We start from the raw sequence: 23417 nt of genomic DNA, 5'->3' as shown, positions 1-23417 counted from the left end.
GATACTTGGAGCGTCATTTTACAATCTTCTTTTCATCCTTCCCGTACCCAGTATCTCTCAATTCTATAAATCTTATCTTCCTAAATAACTCTTAAGTCTTTCTTCTTTTATTTCTAGCACCTCAGTCGGGTCACCTGAACTTTATGCCCAAATTATTGAAACAGCCTCCATTTTTGTTCCAGTTTCCCTTAAAACACCCATTTTATATGTATTGAGCTACATTCAGTTCTTTACATACAGAAAACTTTTTTGGCCTCTGCTGATTTAGCAGTGAGTTACCTTTATGGATTCCGTATTCAACATGAGACTCCCTCTAATGATTTTTTTAAAAACCAATGTATTGAATATAGAGAGAATAATCCAGCTAGAAACTTTTATTCATGAGATTTCTAGTAAATGATGAAGTCACTAAATTGTCCTTTTATTTGCTCTTTTTGTTGCCATACCTTTAACGATAATTTTTTTTCCCTAGTGATGTTGAGTAGTGATGCCAATCACAGATTCCTTAAACATTTTATGAAACCTATTTATTAATGAGTTCTTTCATCTTTTTTCTCTGGTGAGAATTTATATTTCTTTTTTTTTTCGTATTCTTTTGAAGGTGCGGCTTGTAGATGCAGGTTTTGTTTGGACCGAGCCCCATTCTAAAAGACTTAAAGTTAAACTGACTATTCAGAAAGAGGTAAGCTATACACAGTTTTCTCAGCACGTCTAAAAGGTAGGTAGTGAAAATGAGATAATCGGTAAGTTACCTTCTGGCTTGAATAGCTTAAAAGGGAAAGATTACACTCTTAATTTTAACCTTTGGTTTTCTTTTGGGTCGTCTGCATAGATGATCAGGTTGCTAGTAAGAACAGCCATTGCTAATGATTAGTGGGTTAAAGTAATCTTTTCAACGTTAGGAAAAAGACTGAAGTAAAAGCATGAGCTAAGACAGTGTTTCTCAGGTTTGGCTAGTCATCATAATAGTTCACATTAAGTGAATCCAACTGGATCTATCTGGATGTGACACCCAGAAATCTATGTTTTAAAAGCTGCCCAGGTAATTTCCGATGATTGACCGTGTTTGGTAACAATTAAATTAAGGATTTTTTAAGTTTATTTTTTTATTTTGAGAGAGAGAGAGCAACTGGGGGAGGAGCAGAGAGAGAGAGAGAGACAGAATCCTAAGGAGGCTCTGCGCTGGCAAGCGGGGCTCAGACTCACAAACCGTTAGATCATGACCTGCACTGAAATCAAGAGTTGGACACTTAGCTGACTGAGCCACCTAGGCGTCCCTTAGTAACTTTAAATACTAAGGTTCTTAAATATGAAGTATTATTTTCTTTTAAGAAAAATGTTATTAAAAAGTAAAGAATGAAGGGGTGTGATTTTTTTTTTTTTCTTTTTCCCCACTTAACAGGTGATGAATGGTGCTATCCTTCAGCAGGTGTTTGTGGTGGATTATGTTGTTCAGCCCCAGATGTGTGGAGATTGCCACAGAGTAGAAGCTAAAGATTTCTGGAAGGCTGTGGTTCAAGTGAGGCAAAAGGTATTGACAAAAAGATGATGAGTGAATCCGCATCTTGTATTTCATCTTTGTCAGTTATTAACAGTTAGTAAAACCTCCTTTTTTTTTTTTTCAAATCCTTCAGGCACCAGGGATGGTCTAGGTTTCTGGAACATTCACCTTTAAAAGTGGTTACTATCACATTTTAGACCATCTTTAGAGGTGGTTTTGTTTTAAAAAGTCAGTGTGCTATATCTATAGATGGCTTTTTTTTTTGCATTAGTATATTAATCTAATGATGCATTTATGTTTAGACTTTGCACAAAAAAACTTTCTACTATCTGGAACAGTTGATTTTGAAATATGGAATGCATCAGAATACACTTCGTATCAAAGAAATTCATGGTGAGTTAAAATTCAAAAGCATTTGAAATGATGTCAAAATTTAGTTCAACTAATGTAAGAAGTCTCTTTATTGACAATATCTAGACTAGTACTGTCCAAAAGAACAGTTTCTTCTGTTAGGAAGGAAAAAAATCTTAGTTCTTTATCTGCATTGTCCATTATGGTATCCACTAGCTGTGTATCGCTACGGAATACTTGAAATGTATCTGGTGCAACTGAGGAGCTAAATTCTTATTTATTTCTATTTTAATTTAAATTTACACTAAGTAGCTACCAGATGAGTAAGCCAGTAGCTGCATCAATATAATGTAAAGTGCTATGATGGAAAATTCATCGAAATCTTGCTTTATGCAGAGATCAGTTTCTGATTGGAAGAAAATTATTTTTGAGATTTTTAAGTTCTTTTGTAATAAATTTTAAATGTTTATTTTTGAGAGAGTGTATGTGTGCAAGTGTGTGCACACAAGCAGGGGAGGAGCAGAGAGAGAGAGAGACATAATCTGAAGGAGGCTCCAGGCTCTGAGCTGTAGGCACAGAGCCGGACACGGGGCTTGAACCCATCCATGAGCTGCTAGATTGGACCTGAGCTGAAGTCTGATGCTTAACAAACTGAGCAACCCATGCTCCCTTGTAATATTTCTGTTTTTGATATACAAATGATATATATCTTAAAGGTGGAATTGAAAATTTTTTGTATCATTTCATAATGGCTCCTTAGAGGATGTTCTGTCTTAGCATTTTTTGTTGATATACATTAGAGATGATGGATGAATATTTCTCTAATTGATAGTAGAAAACGTAAATATTCCTTTTTTTTTTTTCACAAATAGTTTATTGTCAAGTTGGTTTCCATATAACACCCAGTGCTCATCCCCACAAGTGCCCTGCTCCATGCCTATCACCTCCTTCCTCCTCTCCCGCACCCCCACCAGCCCTCAGTTCTTGGCATTCAAGAGTCTCTCATGGTTTCCGTCCCTCCCTCTCTCCCACTATTTTTACCCTTCTTCTCCCCCATGGTCCTCCGTTAAGTTCATCCTAATCCTCCTATACGTGCAAACATATGATATTTGTCCTTCTCTGCCTGACTTATTTTGCTCAGCATAACACCCTCAAGATCCATCCATGTTGCTACACATGGCCAGATTTCGTTGTTTCTCATTGCCATGTAGTATTTCATCGTATAGATAAACCACATCTTCTTGATCCATTCGTCCGTTGATGGACACTTAGGCTCTTTCCATGTTTTGGCTATTGTTGAGAGTGCTGCTATGAACATTGGGGTACATGTGCTCTTATGCATCAGCACTCCTGTATCCCTTGGGTAAATTCCTAGCAGTGCTATTGCTGGGTCATAGGGAAGTTCTATTGTTAACTTTTTGAGGAACCTCCACACTGTTTTCCAGAGGGGCTGCACCAGTTGACATTCCCACCAACAGTGTAGGAGGGTGCCCGTTTCTCCACATCCTCGCCAGCATCTAGAGTCCTCTGATTTGCTCATTTTAGCCACTCTGACTGGCGTGGGGTGGTATCTCAGTGTGGTTTTGATTTATATTTCCCTGATGAGGAGGGATGCTGAGCATCATTTCATGTGTCTGTTGGCCATCTGGATGTCCTCTTTGGAGAAGTGTCTGTTCATATCTGAAAACATAAATATTCTTAGGCAGACTCTTCAAGTTTCTTGCTAAAGGTGAACATGTACGTATATTGTTTTCCTAGTCTCTAAAGTATAGGCTTACAGATACCTGTTCTTCAAGGAATGACCAATTCTTATATCATACTCCTCATTTTAAAACTGTGAGTTCCACTGTTACTAACTGATTTGTTACTTATATCTCATATGTCTTGAAGAAGTACTTTTGAGAAGTGTGGTCTTGGGTCCTTACATGGGGGGAAGAATATATGTAGTGATATCAACTGGAGAACATCTTTTAAGCTTTGTGTCTGACCTCAATGCTTTACCAATAGATTTAAGGTTAATAGTCTAAATTGGTGCAACACAGTTTAATGAATACTTACTGTAGGTAATGTACCTTGCTGCCCATATAACATAGTGCTTGGCAGTTTGTGGTTAGCCACCAGGCAAAAACACATCATTGTTTTGAGTAACTTGGTTTTGAGTAACTTTCTGGGGGACAAGGAGATCAAATATTCTAGTTAAGAGAGCAAAAACACTATTAATTTTTCATCACTATGACGGAAATGTACTCACAGAAATGTTTTGTAGCAAAAGACTTGGATAAGTTCTGGGTCATACTTTTGCAGTTGTTTTCAAAACCCAAATATTGCAAATTTAACAGCCCTTTGTTCATCCACAGGTTTTAATCTGGTTTTTTTTTCCCCTACTAGTTCTTGATTTGATTTAAATAAATTTTTTGTATGCGGTTTATTTGTAACTTTGTTTTTAAAATCTTAATATTAAAAATTCAAAGATAGATATGAATAAAAGACCTCTATGTCCTGTTTATCCATTTGTTATCCCCAGTGGTAGCCCCGTAAAACAAGATCATAAAATAATGTGCTCTGTATGTAAATTGTGGTAACGTTTGTTTCCCCTTATGGGGTATCATTCCATAATATCCTGTGACCTGCCATCTTAATGTATTTGGAAACCTTGCCATGTCATTGAATGTGGTCCTATTTCATTATTTTTAATCACTGTGTGTGTGAATGTATATTCATTAATCAATGTATATTTAATTAGTTCTTATTAATTGGCCTACAACATATTCCATTTTTTGCTGCTACAAATGGCACTATATTAAATATCCTAATGTTTGTGCATATGTGGTGGGTTTTCTGTGGGATTGAGTTCAAGAATTGAAATGACTAGACGGGGTGCCTGGGTGGCTCAGTTGGTTAAGCATCTGACTTCACCTCAGGTCATGATCTCAAGTTTGTGGGTTCGAGCTCCACATTGGGACTGACAGCTCAGAGCCTGGAGCTTGCTTCAGATCCCATGTCTCCCTCCATCTCTGTCCCTCCCCTGCTTGCTCTCTGTCTTTCTCCTTTCTCAAAAATAAATAAAACCTTAAAAAAATTAAAGAAATGGACTAGACAGGAGTATGCAATTAAATTTTTACATGCACTGCTAGGTTGTCTTCAGAATAGTGCCAGTTTATAGTCTCAGCACTTGCCAACACTATAAAATTGTATTGGCCTTTATAATTTTTACTGTTCTAATAGGTAAAATAATGGTTTCTTGTTTTAATTTGCATTTCCTTGATTACTAATGAGGGTTAATATTTTTATATATGTGTTGACCATTTATGTTTATGTCTTACATGAATTGTCTGTTTTCAATATGTCTATTTTTTCCCTCATTAATTTTGTGTCTTATTCTGGATATTAATCCCATTGTGTGTATGTGTATATTATGTACGTATGCTTAGAGACAGCTGGTGTGCATTTATTTGAATGTGAGCCTAAGAGAGCAGATCCTTTCTTGCATTGTCACATGCCTTTTGTCATTTAAATCTTTTATTTCATAGTTACAGAGCTATGGCTTATAAACTTGTGCCAAACATAGGAAAGCTTTTTATATTCACACAGTTACATTTTTAAAAGTAAATTATTTTGGAAGATTTTTAGTCTTAACCAATTAGAGTCATAGGTTAATCTGTTCTTTTCTACTTATTTGAAATATCTCCTTTCTTGCATACATTGACTTCCTTTTTTTTTTTTAACTTTTAAAAAAAATTTTTTTAATCTTGTGTTTATATCCCAGAGAGAGAGTGAGCAGGGGTCAGTCAGAGAGAGAGGGAGACACAGAATCTGAAGCAGGCTCCAGGCTCTGAGCTGTCAGCACAGAGCCCAACGCAGGGCTTGAGCTCATGAACTGTAAGATCATGACCTGAGCTGAAGTCAGATGCTTAACCAGTTGAGCCACCCAGGTGCTCCTCATGACACATATGATTTGCAAATATTTTCTCCTAACCCAGAGCCTATCTTTTCAAAAATGTTATCTTTTTTTATCGTGATACATACTTAACATAAAATATTCCCTCTTCTTACTTACTATATACTTATTTATATACTTATATATACTTTATTTATTTACTTATATTTACTTATATATATTTATATTTATATACTTATATATACTATATACTTACTTATATACTTATATACTTACTATAAGTATATAGTACAGTATTGTTGACTATAAATACAGTATTACTCAGCAGATCTCTAGAGCATATTCGTCTTGCTTCACTGAAACTTTATGCCCATTAATTAGCAACTCCTCTATTTCCCTTTCCTCTCAGTCTCTGGCAGCCATCATTCTACTCTTTGATTCTATGAATTTGAATATTTTAGGTACCTCATATAGGTGGGATCATGCAGTATTTGTCTTTCTGTGACTGGCTTATTTGATTTAATATAATGTCCTCAGAGTTCACCCATGTTGTTGCATATGGCAGAATTTCCTGCCTTTTTAAGGCTGAATAGTATTCCACTGGATATACACACACATTTTATGTTTTCCTCTGTTGTGGAAGCAATCCAAATGTCTGTCACCTCGGCTACTGTGAATAGTGCTGCAATAAACATGAGTATGCTGATATCTCTTTGAGATTCTGATTTCAATTCTTTTAGATAAATACTTAGAAGTGAGATTATTGGAACATATGGTGGTTCTATTTTTAAATTTTTGAAGAACCTCCATGCTATTTTTTTATAGTGGCTGCGCTATTTTTTTATAGTGGCTCCACTATTTTGGGTTTCTGCTGGAGTATACAAAAGCTCCTTTTCTCCATATTTTCATCAATACTTGTTTTCTGTTGTTATTTTGATAATAGCCATCCTAAAGAGTAGGAAGTGATAGCTCATTGTAGTTTTGATTTACATTTGCCTGATGATTTGTGACCTTGAGCATTTTTCATATGCTTGTTGGCCATTTTTGTATGTCTTATTCGGAGAAATGTCTATATAGTTTCTTTGTCCATTTAAAAAATTTAAACTTTTTAACCAGGATTAGTTTTTTTGCTATTGAGTTATAGGAGTTGCTAATATATTTTGGAGATTAACTCCTTATCTGATATATATGCTTTGCAAGTGTTTTCTCCCATTTTGTAGGTTGGCTTTTCACTGTGTTGATGTTTCTTTTGCTGTGGAGAAGCTTTTTAGTTTGATGTAGTCCCAGTTTGTTTTTGTTGCCTGTGCTTTTGGTGTCATATCCATGATATCATTGCCCAGACTGGTGTCATGAAGCTTTTCCCTCTGTTTTCTTCTGGAAGTTTTATAGTTCAAGGTCGTATATTTGATTCCTTAATCTATTTTGAGTTGATTTCTGTGTATGGTGTAAAATAAAGGTCCAGTTTCATCCTTTGCCATGAGGATATCCTGTTTTCCTAGTGAAAAGGCCATTCTTTCCTCAGCAGATTGCTTGGATCCTGTGTCAAAGATAAACTGATCATAAATGTCCCAGTTTATTTTTGGATTCTCAACTTTGTTCCATAGACCTGTTTATCTATCCTGTGCTAGTACCATGCTGTCTTGACTACTTAAAGTTACCAAGTTTTCAAATTGGGAATTATATGTTCCCAACAACTTATCTTCTTCATCTTCAATTTTTTTTTTTGTCTACTCTGAGTTATTTCAGTTTCCTAGTTAGATGAGTTATTTGGAAGAAGATCTCTGTAAACATTTCATAGCAGGTAGGTCTGCTTTTCATTGTCCCTTTGTTGCTTATTTTTAATGCTACTGCATTGTGATCAGATAATATTGTCTAATTTATAATGTTTAGAATTGATTGAAGTCTTAAAAATATTTGTATTTGATTGTTTTATGAATGTTCTATGAATTTTTGAAAATAATATGTTTTCTTGGTACTGTGTTCTATAATGTCAGTTAAATCAACCTTGATAGTTAATTATTCAAGTTCTATGTATCCTTCCTATTTTTAGTCTGTTTGGTCATTTTGGTTTTGATAGTCTCATACTAGTCCCCCACAGTGATTGTACATGTGTTAACATTTATAAATTTCTTTTTTTCCTTTTTTATAGTTTTCTTTTTGCATCTCACTACTATGTTATTAGATGCATCCTATTATCTTCTTGGTAGATTATTTATTATAGAAAAATATTCTTCTGTTCAGTGTTTTTCTCTCCTCTTTAGACCTTGAATTTTACTTTGTCTAAAATTAAAATTGTGAATCATTTTTTGTTGTTGGTTTTCTTGTTTTAAAGTTTATTTATTTATTTTGACACGGGGGAGGTGGGCAGGGGAGGGAGAGGGAGGGAGAATCCCAAGCAGGCTCCACTCTGTTAGCATGGAGCCAGATGTGGGGCTTGAACATGGGAACCATGACATCATGACCTGAGCTGAAATCAACAGTTGGATGCTTAACTGATTGAGCCAGCCAGGTGCCCCTAAAATTGTGAATCTTGTTTTCTTTTGTTGTTATTTGTTTATCTTTTTGTTAAGTGAGTCTTAATTGATATGATATAATATTTTTTAGTGTTTTCTGATAATTTAATTGTTCACTACACATTTAATTTGTGATATAGTCATGTTAGTAGAGGAAAATTTTATTTGCAGAATGATTTTCACGTGGCTTTCCTTTTCTTTTCTTTTTAAAGATGGGCTGGATTTCTATTATTCCTCAAAACAGCATGCTCAGAAGATGGTAGAATTTCTTCAGTGTACAGTTCCCTGTAGGTATGTTCTGAACCTAACTGTGATTAAGTCCAAGGATCTGGGAATGGATGTAGGTCACATCCATTCTTCAGGCTTAGACTGCTTCTCTTTTATGTTCAAATATTTAAAACTGTAGTCGAAGGGGCTTCTGGGTGGATCAGTCAGTTAAGTGTCTGGCTCTTGATTTTGGCTCAGGTCATGATTTCATGGTTCTTAAGAGTGAGCCCCAAGTTGAGCTTGATGCTGACAAGGCAGAGCCTGCTTGGGATTCTCTCTTCTCTCTCTCCCTCTTGCTCTGCCCTTTCCCAGCTTTCTCTCCCTCTCTCTCTTAAATAAATAAAGTAAACTTTAAAAATTAAAAAAAAATAGCTGTAGTAAGCTGTACTTACCTAATTAGTAAGCATCTGTTGCACTAACCACTTTAAAGAAATTATTAGCCAAAGAGTATATAAGAATCTCTTTGGGAATTAGACCTCACCCTGTGATAAGTAGTATAGTGCTAAACCTTTGATTGAATGTATTTAAATAAGACAAAAGAAAGATGGGTGTAGAGGGCTTTGGGGAGAAGCTTTATGATAGAAGAAAGCCTGAAGCTCCTAAAATGGGAAATTTTGAGAAGTAGAGTATGGTGAAAGGTGAGATTAGTGTGAACAAAAACTTGTGGTGGACATTAGTGTGGCTTTTAATGGATACTATATATAGACTACATTGGTCTGAGCCAAGGGCATGTTTTGGAGGTTTTGAGTAGATAAAATTGAAAAGAGGTAGAGTACAGTTTGATTGATGAAGGTTTTGAAGTGTAAGTGGATGAAATTAGGCTTTGCCATAATACAGGCATCAGGAAGCTGTTTCGGACCTTGGACAGTGATGATTTGATTTGATAAAAATTCATATTCCCTAGACTGTATAAGTAGGGACCTTTGGTTTTATATTATTATAAACTTTGTTTCTTAACAGACACAAAGCCTCACAGAGACTGATCTCTCAGGATATCCACAGTAACACATACAATTACAAAAGCACTTTTTCTGTGGAAATTGTTCCAATTTGCAAGGTACTTTTTCCTCATTTAATTCATGTCTATAAAAGAGTACAAGTAATTAATTGGTTTATATGTAATAACTTCTGAGTTTCTTCTGAGATTGGTTAAAAATTTAGAGTAACTTTTAAAGGATTCCTTTGTGACATACGCAATCATGTTAAAAAGATGTTAAAAAATAATCATGCTCAAATTGTAAATTGGCATACCCATCTTTTTGGTGTACTAATTAAAAGGCCTAGTTGAAGTTTTTTAATGTTCATATTTCTTAAAATTTGTGATCCTAGTAGACACACAAAAAGTATTATGAAAATTTGAATACAGGAAATGACATTAAAAAAAGTATCAGTGAACCATTTTGTAGAATGTGCGCAAAATGGATTTTGGCATGATGAAATTAAACAGTATGGTGAAAATGAGATGATAGAATCATTTTTGTGATTTAAAAACATCTGAATAAGTGTAGATTATCATTTCATTTCATTGCATTAAAGTAAAACCCTGCTTCAAAAATATAAATGTATTAAAATTCAACAAATAATTACTGAGAATCTACTACATAGAAGGCAGTGTATTAAGGATTATGTGTTAAAGGTCTCTACCATGTAGGAGCTTTTATGTCAGTATCAACTAATAATGATAAGTGCCATAATTAATTGTGACCATTCCATATAAAGTTAATATATTTGAGTATATTTCACTTTTTCACATCCCATTATAACTGAAGTAAATCATATCATCATTTTGAACATGAGAAAAGTGAAGGTTCGGGAGATTAGATGACTTGCTCAGAGTTACATAACTACAAAATGAAAAAGCCAGGATTTATGCCTACGCAAATGATTCTAAATCTATAAAGATACTTTCACTAATTTATGGTGTAGTATGTGGTAAAAGGATGAAATGATAGCCTAAAACAGGGTCAGCATGTACACCTGGCTGGCTCCATTGGTACAGCATGTGACTCTTGATCTCAGGGTTGTGAGTTAGCCACCCCCCCACCCCCGCCGTTGGTCATGGAGGCTACTTTAAAAAAAAAAAAAAATGCAAAACAGGGTTAACAAACTTCTGTAAAAGGCCAGATAGTGAATATTTTTACACAATGTCAAAGAGTATTTTCATTAATATTTGGAGACTTACTAAATTAAAAACAAAGTACTGGACTAGGTTCTATTAGGGATTCATAGAATGCTCCTTCAGTGGAGGAGACTATGATTATGAATACAGCTTAAAATATAATCCAGATCCCTTTTGTATTTTAATACAATTTAAAAACAGATAACTACATTGCTGATAATATTTTCTAATGTATACATGGACATATGTGCTTTTTGGGCATTAAGTCTTTGATTACGTACTGGTGCATGTAGCCATGATAGAGAAGAAACATGTGGCTCCTCTGAAATTTGTTTTTTATGGAATTTGAAAGAAATCACAAGTAGATTTAGAAAGTCACTCTCCTGCTGTTTATAATACTTTAGAATGTATTTTGTACTACCATGGAGCAGTAAGCATTCACACTTCAGTAAAATTGAAATAAACTTAATAGCTTGGTGAATAAGATCTGAAAAAATACTTTTAAAGCATGTTTATTACAATAGATATTCCCATCTTAAGAATAACTTATTTTCTTTTTCTCTAAGATTTGATTCTTTCCTTTAGGCTCTTTGTTGATAAATAGAATTAAAAATAACATTTTGGTTTGGGCATATACACTTGGATCAGGCTTATATGGATGAGTGTTTATTGGAGATAGTTATTTAGGATTTGCTTCACTCTAACTGTTAGTTCTTATGCCTAGGATAATGTTGTTTGTCTGTCTCCGAGACTGGCACAAAGCCTGGGAAATATGAACCAGATTTGTGTGTGTATTCGAGTAACTAGCGCCATCCATCTCATAGATCCAAATACCCTTCAAGGTGAGTTTTAGGAAATATTTGTCTTGACGGTTTTGTCCAGCAAGCAGTAATAATTTATTAATTTTATCAAACATTCTCAGTAATATTTGTTATGCAAAACAGTTGGGAGTTTTACTGCAAGTTAGTTCTTACAAAATAGTGGCATTTTTAAAGCTTTTGATTAGTAACACCTTATATTTTTTATTTGGAGAAACAAGTCTGTGAACTTTAAAAAATTTACTAATTCTAGTTCATATATTTTTACTGAAATTGACTTATGTCATTTAATTTTTGTGATACTTAAGTTCATTGCCAAGTTTAGCGTTTAGCAAATATTTCAAAGTTTGGAACATTTGACTTCTTAGTAATGCAGTAAAACATTTAGTTTAAATATAAATTTTAACTAATCTCATCATTATCACATAATTTTTAACATTTCCTTTTATAAAAACTAATTTTTATTTTTGAGAGAGAGAGATAAAGCATAAGCTGGGGAGGAGCAGAGAGAGGGAGACACAAAATCTGAAGCAGGGTCCGAGCTTGACCTGTCAGCACAGAGCCCACCATGGGGCTCAAACCCACAAACCACGAGATCATGACCCAAGCTGATGTCGGACACTTAACTGACTAAGCCACCCGGGCACCCCAATGAAAACTAATTTTTAAAGATCTCACATTGATAGGAGATGCAAGTCTCAGTACTTGCTTGCATCTCCTCCTCCTTGATCTTTTTCACTTATTTCCTATAAGTTTTCTATTATAAAAAGTTGAGTTTATAGTTTTTAGAGAGTCCTTTATTATCCTTGTCAATTAGAAGTCATAATTCAAAATTATGTTTGCAGTATTGGGATGAACATCTGTCAGGTAGAACTTTACTTCCCATAAACAGCTAAGATGATTGATAACATTTCTAACATTCATGTGCCAGCACATGAAACAAGTATATAACTGAATGGATCTTATCTTATTTTCAAGGCACTTAGCTCTGCGGGATTTTGATGATAGTAACTACCTAAGATATAACTGACACCTGAAACTTTTCTTGTGCTGTGAAAAGTTTGGGGCTGATTTATAGGAGTAAATGACAACCTAGAGAGTTGCCATTGTGGTCTGTTGACCTCATGCTTCCCAGTTCATAGATACCAACTTCTTCCTCATTAGCACATTTGATGGCTTTTGAAATACTTCATTTCTGTTGTTCTTTGATGTTCTGTGTTTATACTTAGTTGCGGATATTGATGGAAGCACTTTCTGGAGTAACCCTTTCAATAGTTTATGCCATCCCAAACAGCTAGAGGAATTTATTGTGATGGAATGCAGCATAGTCCGAGATTTAAAACGCAATGCAGGTGCTGGAATGATATCAAAAAAGGTAAGTTCTGTCCTGCCCATCTTTTTTTCTCCCCAGTTCATTGTTTTGGTCCCTCTCTTGTATTTTTATGTTTTTTAGTTTTTAGTAATTCCAAAATGTGATTCCAGATAAAGCTAACACCTCATTAGGTTACAAATGCATTCCATATTTGTATGTTACTTGTTTTTAATATGTGGTCATTGTGGTGAAATTTATTAGACTTAATCTGATAGATTCATTTTTCTCTTTAATGTTGTGAACATTTTAAAAAATGTTTATTGTGAAAAAGCATTTCTTTGCTTTACTTTTGTATAGAAGGACCAAATGACAAGCAAACCTTTTCTGACTAAAAGTTTTCAAACATTTTAAATTTAAGATGTTATATTATCACTAATTACTGAATACTCAGAATGCATCTCTAAAACAACATTTTTCTACAGAATCAAAGTATTATCATTTATATATAGTTTATATTCAGATTTCCTTGTTTGTCCCAAAATGCCTTTTATGTTCAAAGTAGTACCCAGCTGAGGACCATGTATTGAATTGAATATTATACCTCTTAAATTTTTTACTTAATAATAGCCCCCTTCCATTCTTTCTTTTTTTCTTTTTTTTTTCTTTTTCTCTTTCATGATAATCAACTTCCAAGGCAACTAGGGCATTTATCTTATGGATCTCTTACTGTTTCCTCATGATGTCATTTAGCTTTCTTCTTAATTTCTTTTAATGAAAAGTGATCTAAAAGGCTTTCTTAAACTTAGGTTATTTTTGGCCAGAACATTTCAGAAGTGTTGCTGTGTACCTTTTACGATATATAAAGTGATAGTAGTGTTTGGGTGTTTCACTGATAGCCAGATCTCTTCATTGTAATAATTATGATTTATTTTCCCTTTGTTATTAGCCTGCCTTTCTTCCTTCTTTCCTCCCATTCACGTTGCTCCATATTTAGCAAGTGGGAGCTCCTGAATTTTTAAAAAAAATGTTTTTGAAAGAATTGTACTTTTTTAGAACAGTTTTAGGTTCACCACAAAATTATGAGGAATAAGAGATTTCCCATGTACTCCCTGCCTTCATACATGTGATAGCCTCCGTTACCAGTATTCACCCATCAGAGTGGTACATTTGTTACAATTGATGAATCTACATTGATACATGATAACCATGCCAAGTCCATAGTTTACATTATGTTTCTCTCTTAATGTACATTTTATGGGTTTAGACAAATGTATAATGACATGTGTCCCTCACTATAGTGTCATAAAGGGATTTATGTAACTTATTTTCCCTGCTCTGAAAATCCTCTGTGTGCTGCTTGTTCATCCTTCCCTCTCTCCTAATCCCTGTCAATCACTGATGTTTTTACTCTGTAGTTTTGCTTTTTCCAGAATGTTATAGAGTTAGCAGGATATAATCTTTAAGTACCAAATAACATTTCATTGTGTGGATTTACCACAGTTTGCCTATTCATGTAGTGAAGGACATCTTGGCTGCTTCCAAGTTTTGACAATTATAAATAAAGTTGTATAAACATCCTTGTGTTTTCAGTTTTGTGTAGATGTAAGTTTTCAACTCCTTTGGGTAAGTAACTACCAAGGAGCACGTTTTGTCATATCCCAGGTGCCCCAACACATGTTTCGTTTTGAAGAAACTAGTAATTTTTTCCCTCAGTTCTTTCCTAAATCTGGGACCTATCATTTTTCAGTTTTTCCATCTACTTTTCACCTCTCTGAGATTCCTCAATTCCTCGATTTATTACTCCTAATTATTTTCCTCTTGTTCCCGCTTTACCTAGTTCTCTTTTTGTTAGTAAGAAGTATTGGCAAATGCTATACTTAATTCAGCCTAGAAATTTGAAATGCCAGTTATATTGCTTGTAAAGTCTGTCTTGGAAAGGGACTTTAATCCTTTCCTAGTTCAAAATTTCAAGCTTGGAATGTTGTTTCTGCATCAAATATTAAAGAAAAAAGAGGGTTTTAGCTCAAATAGTAGACATCTAAAAATTAATTTCATAAAGATTTGGTTTCTATAGTAGCAGCAGCAGCAGCAGCAGTAGTGGTAGTAGTAGTGCCACCACTGGGATTGCTAGAATGTTTTGTCTGAACCTTTTTTTTTTTTAAACTTATGTGTAAAAAAGAGGTTGCTTTGGATATTTTCCAGAGTTAAGATTCCTTTACTTTTTCAGTTATTATTCTTGCTCTTTGTATTGCCTATCTCCCTGTGAAAACATTTGTTTTGAAAATTCTATATATGTTGTTTGTGTTGAGGTGACATTGTTAATGTTTTATAAAATAAAATCTTAATCATTTATTTTATGTATTCCTTGAGTCTATATCCAATACAGTAATATTTTAGTTTTGACAGTGTTTCAGAGATCTGAAAAATAAAGTTACTTTCTTTATAATGAAAATTAGAAAACCAAAATCAACATTGTGTATAATTTTTGTGAGATACATTTCGAGTTATACTCGGTTATTGAAGAGTGCATTTTCTTTCCTGTCAAGCATACCCTTGGGGAAGTCTGGGTACAGAAAACATCCGAAATGAATACAGATAAACAGTACTTTTGTCGCACTCATTTGGGACATCTTCTAAATCCTGGAGACCTGGTATTGGGGTTTGTATTATTTTATAGTGTTTTCTTTTTTCTTTTCTCTTCTGGGTGTGAGCATGCCCACATGAGTGGGGAAGGGTCAGATGGAGAGGGGGAGAGAGAATCTTAAGGAGGCTCCATGCCCAGTGCAGCATGGAGCCCAAAGTGTGACTTAAACTCACGACCCTAAGATCACGACCTAAGCTGAAATTAAGTCAGATATTTAACCAGCTGAACCACCCAGGTGCCACTATAAATACTATAGTATTTTAAACTGGCAATTGGCATTGTAAATTTTCTTTGGAATCCAGCAAAGCCATCTAAAATACTGAAGTTGTTTATTCCAAAAAAGAATTTTAAGAGTTTAGAAGCTTTACATTTCGCTTATTGGTAACTAAATTAAACTGGATTGGATAAAAGCTCATAGTTACTCCATTTTTTTAAAGAATCATTTTTTTTTAGTAAACTAAATGGAACCATCTAACTGAATTCTTAATGTTATACTGATCTGTGTCTGTTTGGATTCTTTTACAAGTATATGGTAAGGTGGACAATCATGGATGATACATGAAACTCACAGATAGCAGTGCATTATTGTTTTTACCAGTATCTATAAAGGCATGCTCACTGTATAGTAAACTGCAAAACTTTTAACGTGGAAAAGCATGTTAAATGTTAATGTTAGGAACTCTAAATTCCATAAAATAAAAAGTTATGTGGAAAGCATAAATGTTTCTGTCATTAAGTGTTGATTTTTATTTCAGATTTGATTTGGCCAACTGTAACTTAAATGATGAGTATGTCAACAAAATGAACTCAGATAGAGTCCCAGATGTGGTAAGGCTTTAGATTTTTTCCTATGTTAAAGAGGATTGATAACTCTAATGGGTAAGATGCAGGAGTTCACATTTTTTAAAATAAAATCTATTTAGAGGTTTCTTTTGAAATTGCAGTTAAGGTGTATGGCAAAGCCTTTATGCTTAATCATGTGTCTTTGAGGAGAAAATCCAAGATTTATTGAGTTTTTTTGTTGCTCTTAAAATCCTGTAATCAAATTTGCATTCTCTGTCAGAATGGTTTGATACCATCTGTAGAGCAAAAATAAATTTTCAGATAAAAATGATGACCATTAGAACTTAATGTAGATTCATTCTTTTAGGCTTAGCTTATTTTATATGTTGTTCAGTTAAAGCATTTAGAATTTAAACCATCATTTAGATTATTCAGGCTTAAATATAATTGCAATTGAAAATAATCTTTCAGGTGTTGGGTCTTAGAGAAAGAATGTCACTTCTTAAAAAAAAAAACTGTTAAATACTAACATGAGTTTATTAGAATCATAAACAAGAGTGAATGTGAAATGGGAAAGACTCTATCTCCTGCTTGCCTTATTCTTTAAAATAAACACTAATCTCTTTAGCTGTGGGCAAAAATAAAGTCATGATATAAGAAGGACTCCCCTTCTCACCACCCAGTTGTGCTTTTATTAATTAAGAAATAGAAGCATAGTTTAGATAGAGTTTAACAAGGTTGTAAGAGGAGATGAAGACAGTCATACAAGATTTTGCATTGTGTAAAATTATTTTTATTCCACAATTTTTCAAACTGTCATAGGACATACATTTGTGAAAGATATATGTACTTCTTTAAGTACTTAGTAGTAATAAAAGGAAAAATTCTGCCTGTGATAATATTTCAGGATGATTAAGACATCTGAAATTTAAAATATTTGGTATAAAAAAGCAATTTAATTTTTAGTCACTGCAAAATTTCATTAGTAAATTATAACAGTTATGCAAATAATGGCTGAATGCTTCTCATAAAATACTAAGTACATGAAGAAAAATGTTAAAAAGTTCTCTTGACCCTGCCTCTTGATCCCTACTTTTTTCCCCTAAGATGTAACCACTCATCAGTTTGGTGACTTTTTGGCATTCTCAGAATCTTTCATTTTTTAACTTTGTTGAACTTTGAGGCCCCATTATTTAGTTACCATTTTTTATAACTGCATATATTTATTTTACTTTCAGGTGTTAATCAAGAAGAGCTATGACCGTACCAAACGTCAGCGTCGTAGAAACTGGAAACTGAAAGAGCTTGCAAGAGATAGAGAAAACATGGATACAGATGATGAAAGGTCCTACTTTTCTTTAAACCTTATATGTTGTCTAAAAGGAAACCCTTGTAATAAATCTTTATAGTTTTTATATATAGTCATCCCTTGATTATTCCATTCAATATTAATTTTGTATTCTTTCTGTGTTAATTGAATCAGTATAAGAGGATATCAAATCAGTGTAGGAGGATATAATGATACTTAACAGATTTGATTATTATTTCCTGGGTTTTGACCTGAGAATTACAGCATCATTGTAAACAATGCATTTGAAAAGTTAACATTAGTAATACGTTGTGGATATCACAAATAGCAAGTGAGTACTTATGACTTGGGATGAAAAGAAAATAGCCCTTTAATATCAAATTTCTGTTTTTCAAACAACTTAAGGAGGCATGAAGATGTTGGGTTTTAGAAAATTGTATTGGATGATTGAAAAATGATCTTAATGATGGTGAAGACACTTTCTAAAAACATGAAGAGTTTAAATAAAATTGTGTTATGAAATGTAAGTGGGAAATAGCAATATTTCCAAAATATAGTCTCATGTAATTTAAAATAAGTATTTATAAATATATAATGTTAAATTAGATATTATAAGTACATATTTGATTATTTCATCTATAGACTTAAAAGTTCATGTATTTTAACTTGGCCATAAGACTTGAGGGGAGGGACATTAAAGTTTATTTACTTTTAGAGAGAGTGTGAGCACCGGAGGGGCAGAGAGAGAGAGGGAGATACAGAATCTCAATCAGGCTCCATGCTGTCAGTGTAGGCCAAATGCAGGGCTCAAACTCACAAACTGAGATCATGACTTGAACCAGAATCAGGAGTTGGATGCTTAAGTCCAAGAGCCACCCAGGCACCCCAGTTGTGTATTTGTCATGTAATTTTGAAGGAAAATATTTTTTTAAACTTGTCAGAGTATTTAATTAACATCCATATTTGACCTTCAGGTATTATTTTTAAGGAATTTAATACATGGAACACATTTATCTTAGTGCTGAAAATGAAGAAAACACAACTCCATACTGTCTTGGTAAAAATGAAATATGTAAATGTTTCTTTATTCTTCTGTAGGCAATACCAAGATTTCCTTGAAGATCTTGAAGATGATGAGGCAATTAGAAAAAATGTAAACATTTATAGAGGTTAGTGTTGTAGGATTGTCTAATATAAGTTGCATCTTTTGTTTTTTATGTTACCCCAGTATAAGTATTTTGGTGTCTTAAACTTTCATTCAATAGATGACTTACTGTGTGTTTTTAAAAGTTCTCTAATTAAACATTCACAAAAAATAAAAATACTTGCAGAACAGTAGGACTTATTAAAATGTTGTTTGCTTTATCACATTTGATATCATTGTATCTTAGCATGACCCTTCAAGTTCCTGATCCCTATACCAACGGATATTTATTCATATGTTTATTTAGTTCAGTCATTCAGTGAATATAAATGCCTGCTCTAGATATGGTACAAGAACTGCTAATATGATATGTTTAAATAATAGTAAAGATGGTAGGGGCAGGCAGTTTGTATGTTTTCAGATTTGTATTTGAAATCCTCCTTGTAATTTTTTAGATTCAGCCATTCCTGTGGAAAGTGACACAGATGATGAAGGAGCACCTCGAATTAGTCTGGCTGAGATGCTTGAAGACCTTCACATTTCCCAAGATGCTACTGGTGTAGAAGGTGAATTGATGATGACACAATGACATTAGGTTGTAGATGATTTTCGTATCTGTAGGCTTAGGGTGTTGGACAAAATAACTTTTATTGTCTATTGCATTTGTGCTTCCATATTGAGAGAGGAGAAATTTAGTTTTAAACTTGAATAAATAGGATTATTTTCATCGCTTATTCAGAGCACTGAAAGAGATTGATGGTTTTGAAGTTTTAGATAAAAGATTATGGAGAATGTAATTATTACTGATATTTAGGCCCTTTTGCATGTGGAATTTTATAAAAGTTTGCCTTTTTAGGAGACCCTACTATTTTTGCATGTAGCACTGGGTTTCATATCTTAAAAGTTGTGATTATTTGGAGGTTACCTAAATCTTGAAGCCTAAAACAAGCGTTTACATTCATTTTGCATTGATTGCTTTAGTAAAAGAGCATATGAAGAATCATTTTTAGTATGAACTTGTTATGCACTTTGATCCACTTTAGATCACTTTTATGTCATTGGGGTAGGTAAGTTGGGGTTCAGTTTATTACTGGACATTCAGGGGAAGCTAATCTATTTTATTTATAATGTTAACATATTCAAAAGCTGTTAAATTGGGGATTATCTTAATTTTTATTGCAGAAGAAAATATATTTAAAATATATATGGATCTGTAGCAAACATAGACTACTTGAAAGCTAAAAATTTGTACTTTTTGCTCATGCTAGCAGCTTAAGAGCAGTAGCTTATGTCATAAAAATGTTTTCCTGTCACTTCAAACATTTTTGCTTTTAGGATTTTTCATTTTCAAATTGAGAAAAGAATTTTTTATATTAAGTTTCTGTCATTGAATAGATCACCATCAAAAAGAATATTAGAAATCAGCATATAGATGATGAAATAATAAAAATGATCTTTATGCTTTAAGAAACCATGAATCAGACATGAATGAGAAATACCTCCCACAGCCTTGAAAGTAAAGCATTGGCTTGAGGTTTAAAATGTTCTGAGAATGAAGTATTAAGATCCTGTTTCAATAAGCAAGATCAGACTTACTGAGTATGCCAGAACTAAGAGCTAATTCTTAAACTCTGGGTATACCACTAAATAAGGGAATTAAGTAAGAGCTGAATGGAACACTTCACTTTTTTTAAGATTAGACTCCCCAGTTCTGAAGTTATGTATAAAGGCCTGAAGTTTTTAAAGTGGCTCCTATTCTGTCTGCATATTTAGTTAAAGTTTTCACTTGTGGTTTGGTTTACCTCTTGTATGTCAAGACTTTAAAAACATGAAATAAAAACATTCTCCCCTTTTTTGTGTGTTCTTGAAGTGATTGTATTAGTGTCATATTTAAATGACAGAATATCTTATGCAGTTTTCCCAGGTGAAATTATTTAAGTATTTGTCATATGATTTTCCCACTAAAAATACAGTTTCCTGCTGTACTTATTTAGTTTTATTCTCTTTGATGTCATCTTTATGAGTAATAAAACTTGTTAGTTGAAAGAAAGCTATGACAAGGTGAAGGAATATAGCTAGAAAAGATGATAGCCAAGAGCTCTCACAGAATTACACAGCCTTGATAAACTTACCATTTTAAGAGCATAGTTCACAAGCTATGGGTCCCCAAATACTCTTGTCCATGTCCCAGAGTTGATACAATTTGGGAAGGCTGGTATCGATCAAATTTTCAAGAAGGTGATTTACAACCCAGTTTATAAATATGAGTAATTTCTAAGTCAGTATGATAAGTTATCTTCACTTGAAGGTAGTGTTTTATAGGTGGAAGTCATTTTATGAGCATGCAAAGAGTTGAGGGAGAATTGCTTGTATAATTTAACAGCATCAGGCTAATCCTTGCCATAGTAGAATCTAAAACTCCAGGCGGAGTTCCAGGACTAGACACTCCTCTGTAGTCAATACTGACTAAGTGCCAGCATTTTCCCTAGACTATTTTAGTAAGTTGGTTCATATTGATTTCATCCTTTAGATTACTTGATCTGTTATTTTTAGCCCAAGGGTTGTTGCTTTTTTCAATAGTTTGCTTTCAGTTTTGATACAATTTCAGACTAAGTTACAAGAATAGTACAAAGAATTCCTGGATACTCTTCCCTCAGATTTGTCAAATGCGAAAGCTTACCTCGTTTGCTTTCTTTCTAATTAGGTTTTCTTACATAAACATAGGGCAGTGATCAAAATCATAAAATTAACATTGACACAATAGTGATATCTAATCATTGGGCCATATTGAAATTGTCAGTGTTCCCACCTATGAAGTCTTTTATAGAAAAAATAAATCTAAGATTGTGCATTGCCCTGGGTTCTCATATCTTTAGACTACTTTCATCTGGACCATTTCTCGAGTTTTTGTTTTAGGTAATTGGCATTTTCGAAGAGTCCAAGCCAGTCATTTTGTAAAATGACCCCAATTTAGCCTTGTTTGATGGTTTCTCATCATCAGATTTAGGATAAACCCTTTTAGAAGGACTAGAGGTAATACCAAGTTCCCAGAAGTAATACCAAATTCTCAATGCATTTGTATCAGGAGACTTGTGCTGTTGATTAGTCCAAATGTCCCTAAGCTTTCTTAGGTTGTTAGTTGGTTTTCTGTTTTAAGGAATTAGAGGATTTATTCCTTTATAATCATTATTTTCCCTGATTTTTCCTTTCAAATGTATTTTTAACTTACAGACAGTGAAATTCAGTTTTGTGATATACAGTTCCATGAATTTTAATACATGTAGATTCATACAGTTACCACCACAAATTCCAGAACAATTTTATCATTCCTCCAGCACCCCCCACCCCAAAATTCCCTTTGCTACCCCTTTGTTTTCAAGCCCTTCCCTCGTCCTTAACCAACCCCCAACCTCTGTAACTTTGGATCTGTTCGCCGACTTTATGGTTTGTTTTTTCCAAAAATGTAAATGAAATCATACAGTTTGTAGCCTCTGAGTCTCTCTGTTTTCACAGCGTGGTGCACTTGAGATTCATCCAGGATGTGTATATATTCATCCAAGGTTTGTTTCTTTTCACTTTGAGTAATATGGTGTTCCAGTTATCCATTCCCCTATTGAGGCACATTTGAATTTCCAGGTTTTGATGATTAGGAGTAAAGCTACTATGAACATTTCTGTATAGATTTTCATTTTACTTAGGTAAATAAATATGGATAGGATTGTTGGGTCCTATAAATGTATACATATATTTAACTTTATAAAAATTTGCCAAACTCTTTTTCTGAAGTAGTTTGTGGCATTTTAGTTTCTTAACTGCAGTGTGTGAACTTTTCAGATATTCTGCATACTCACCACTGCTTGGTGGTGTCAGGTTGTTTTAAAGCCAGACTGATAGGTAGATGGTGGTGTTTTTCTGTGGTTTTAATTTTCATCTCCCTAATGGCTAATTATGTTAAGCATCTTCTCATGTACTTATTTGTTACCCATATATGTTTATTGGTAGAATGGCCATTCAGATCTTTTGTCTGTTTCTGGAAGAGGGGTTGTTTGGTTTTTTTATTGGTTTAATTTTTTATTTTTATTGGCCAGTGGATACCCCCATCAATCTGGCTTTTGTGTCCTTTTTAACAGGCTCTTTTCCATATATATATTTGATCTTGTTCATGGATACTGATATTACAATGTTAGGGCAGGTTTTGGGTTTTCCTTGTTCAAGCCCCACATGCAATCTGCTCTTGGCTTAGTTTCACGATACAGACTAATTTACCTAAAAATAGACCAATTTACTCAGCCTTAGTTGAGTCACCCTGTGAATTAAGGAATCATGAAATGGCATCATAAAAAACACAGATACAGGCTATTCATTCTATTTATCAATTCTGTCACATGTTGAAATAACTTGAGCAGTGGGGTGGTAAGCCCTGATGAAAGCAAGAAGTCAGCCTCAGTATCTCTTTGAATTTCAAAGTAGTATGTGGAGAATATTGAATTTTAGTTCTTTACTTGACACTTTGAAAGAACTGCTTATTACCTAGGAAAAAAGTATGATTCACAATTTCTGGTAAAACGAGATCTCTATAAGTACTTAAAAGTTATTTGGTGTAGGTTTGGTAGCCACGGTGTTTCTTACATAGTAATGCAGCTTGTTGTGTTATCAGATGGAGATTTTGTTTTATGTTTTTGGTGGAGTTAGCACTGCAGTGGTGCCTATCACACATTTTTCTTATAACACAGTTTCACATAAATAGGGTTTTTTATA

The 23417-nt window shown here is 33.8% G+C and overlaps 1 protein-coding gene across 2 annotated transcripts in view; it reads left to right on the top strand.

Moving 5' to 3' along the window:
- NMD3 (NMD3 ribosome export adaptor) overlaps positions 1-20025 on the top strand; it is a 31145-nt gene extending 11120 nt beyond the window's left edge. For both annotated transcript variants that reach the window (XM_039241988.1, XM_039241987.1), the window contains exons 5-16: positions 602-682; positions 1403-1531; positions 1804-1894; positions 8476-8554; positions 9491-9587; positions 11374-11491; positions 12697-12842; positions 15326-15438; positions 16179-16251; positions 17445-17551; positions 18614-18684; positions 19115-20025. In XM_039241988.1, the coding sequence (XP_039097919.1) occupies positions 602-682; positions 1403-1531; positions 1804-1894; positions 8476-8554; positions 9491-9587; positions 11374-11491; positions 12697-12842; positions 15326-15438; positions 16179-16251; positions 17445-17551; positions 18614-18684; positions 19115-19248 (1239 nt within the window). In that variant the 3' untranslated portion in view covers positions 19249-20025. The remainder of the gene's footprint in view (positions 1-601; positions 683-1402; positions 1532-1803; positions 1895-8475; positions 8555-9490; positions 9588-11373; positions 11492-12696; positions 12843-15325; positions 15439-16178; positions 16252-17444; positions 17552-18613; positions 18685-19114) is intronic.
- Positions 20026-23417: the final 3392 nt, after the last annotated feature.

This window comes from Hyaena hyaena, unplaced genomic scaffold (genome assembly GCF_003009895.1).
Source record: "Hyaena hyaena isolate Hyena2069 unplaced genomic scaffold, ASM300989v1 scaffold_203, whole genome shotgun sequence".
NCBI lineage: Eukaryota > Metazoa > Chordata > Mammalia > Carnivora > Hyaenidae > Hyaena > Hyaena hyaena.
Note: the sequence above shows the minus strand (reverse complement) of the source record. Positions and strands in the feature narration are given on the sequence as shown.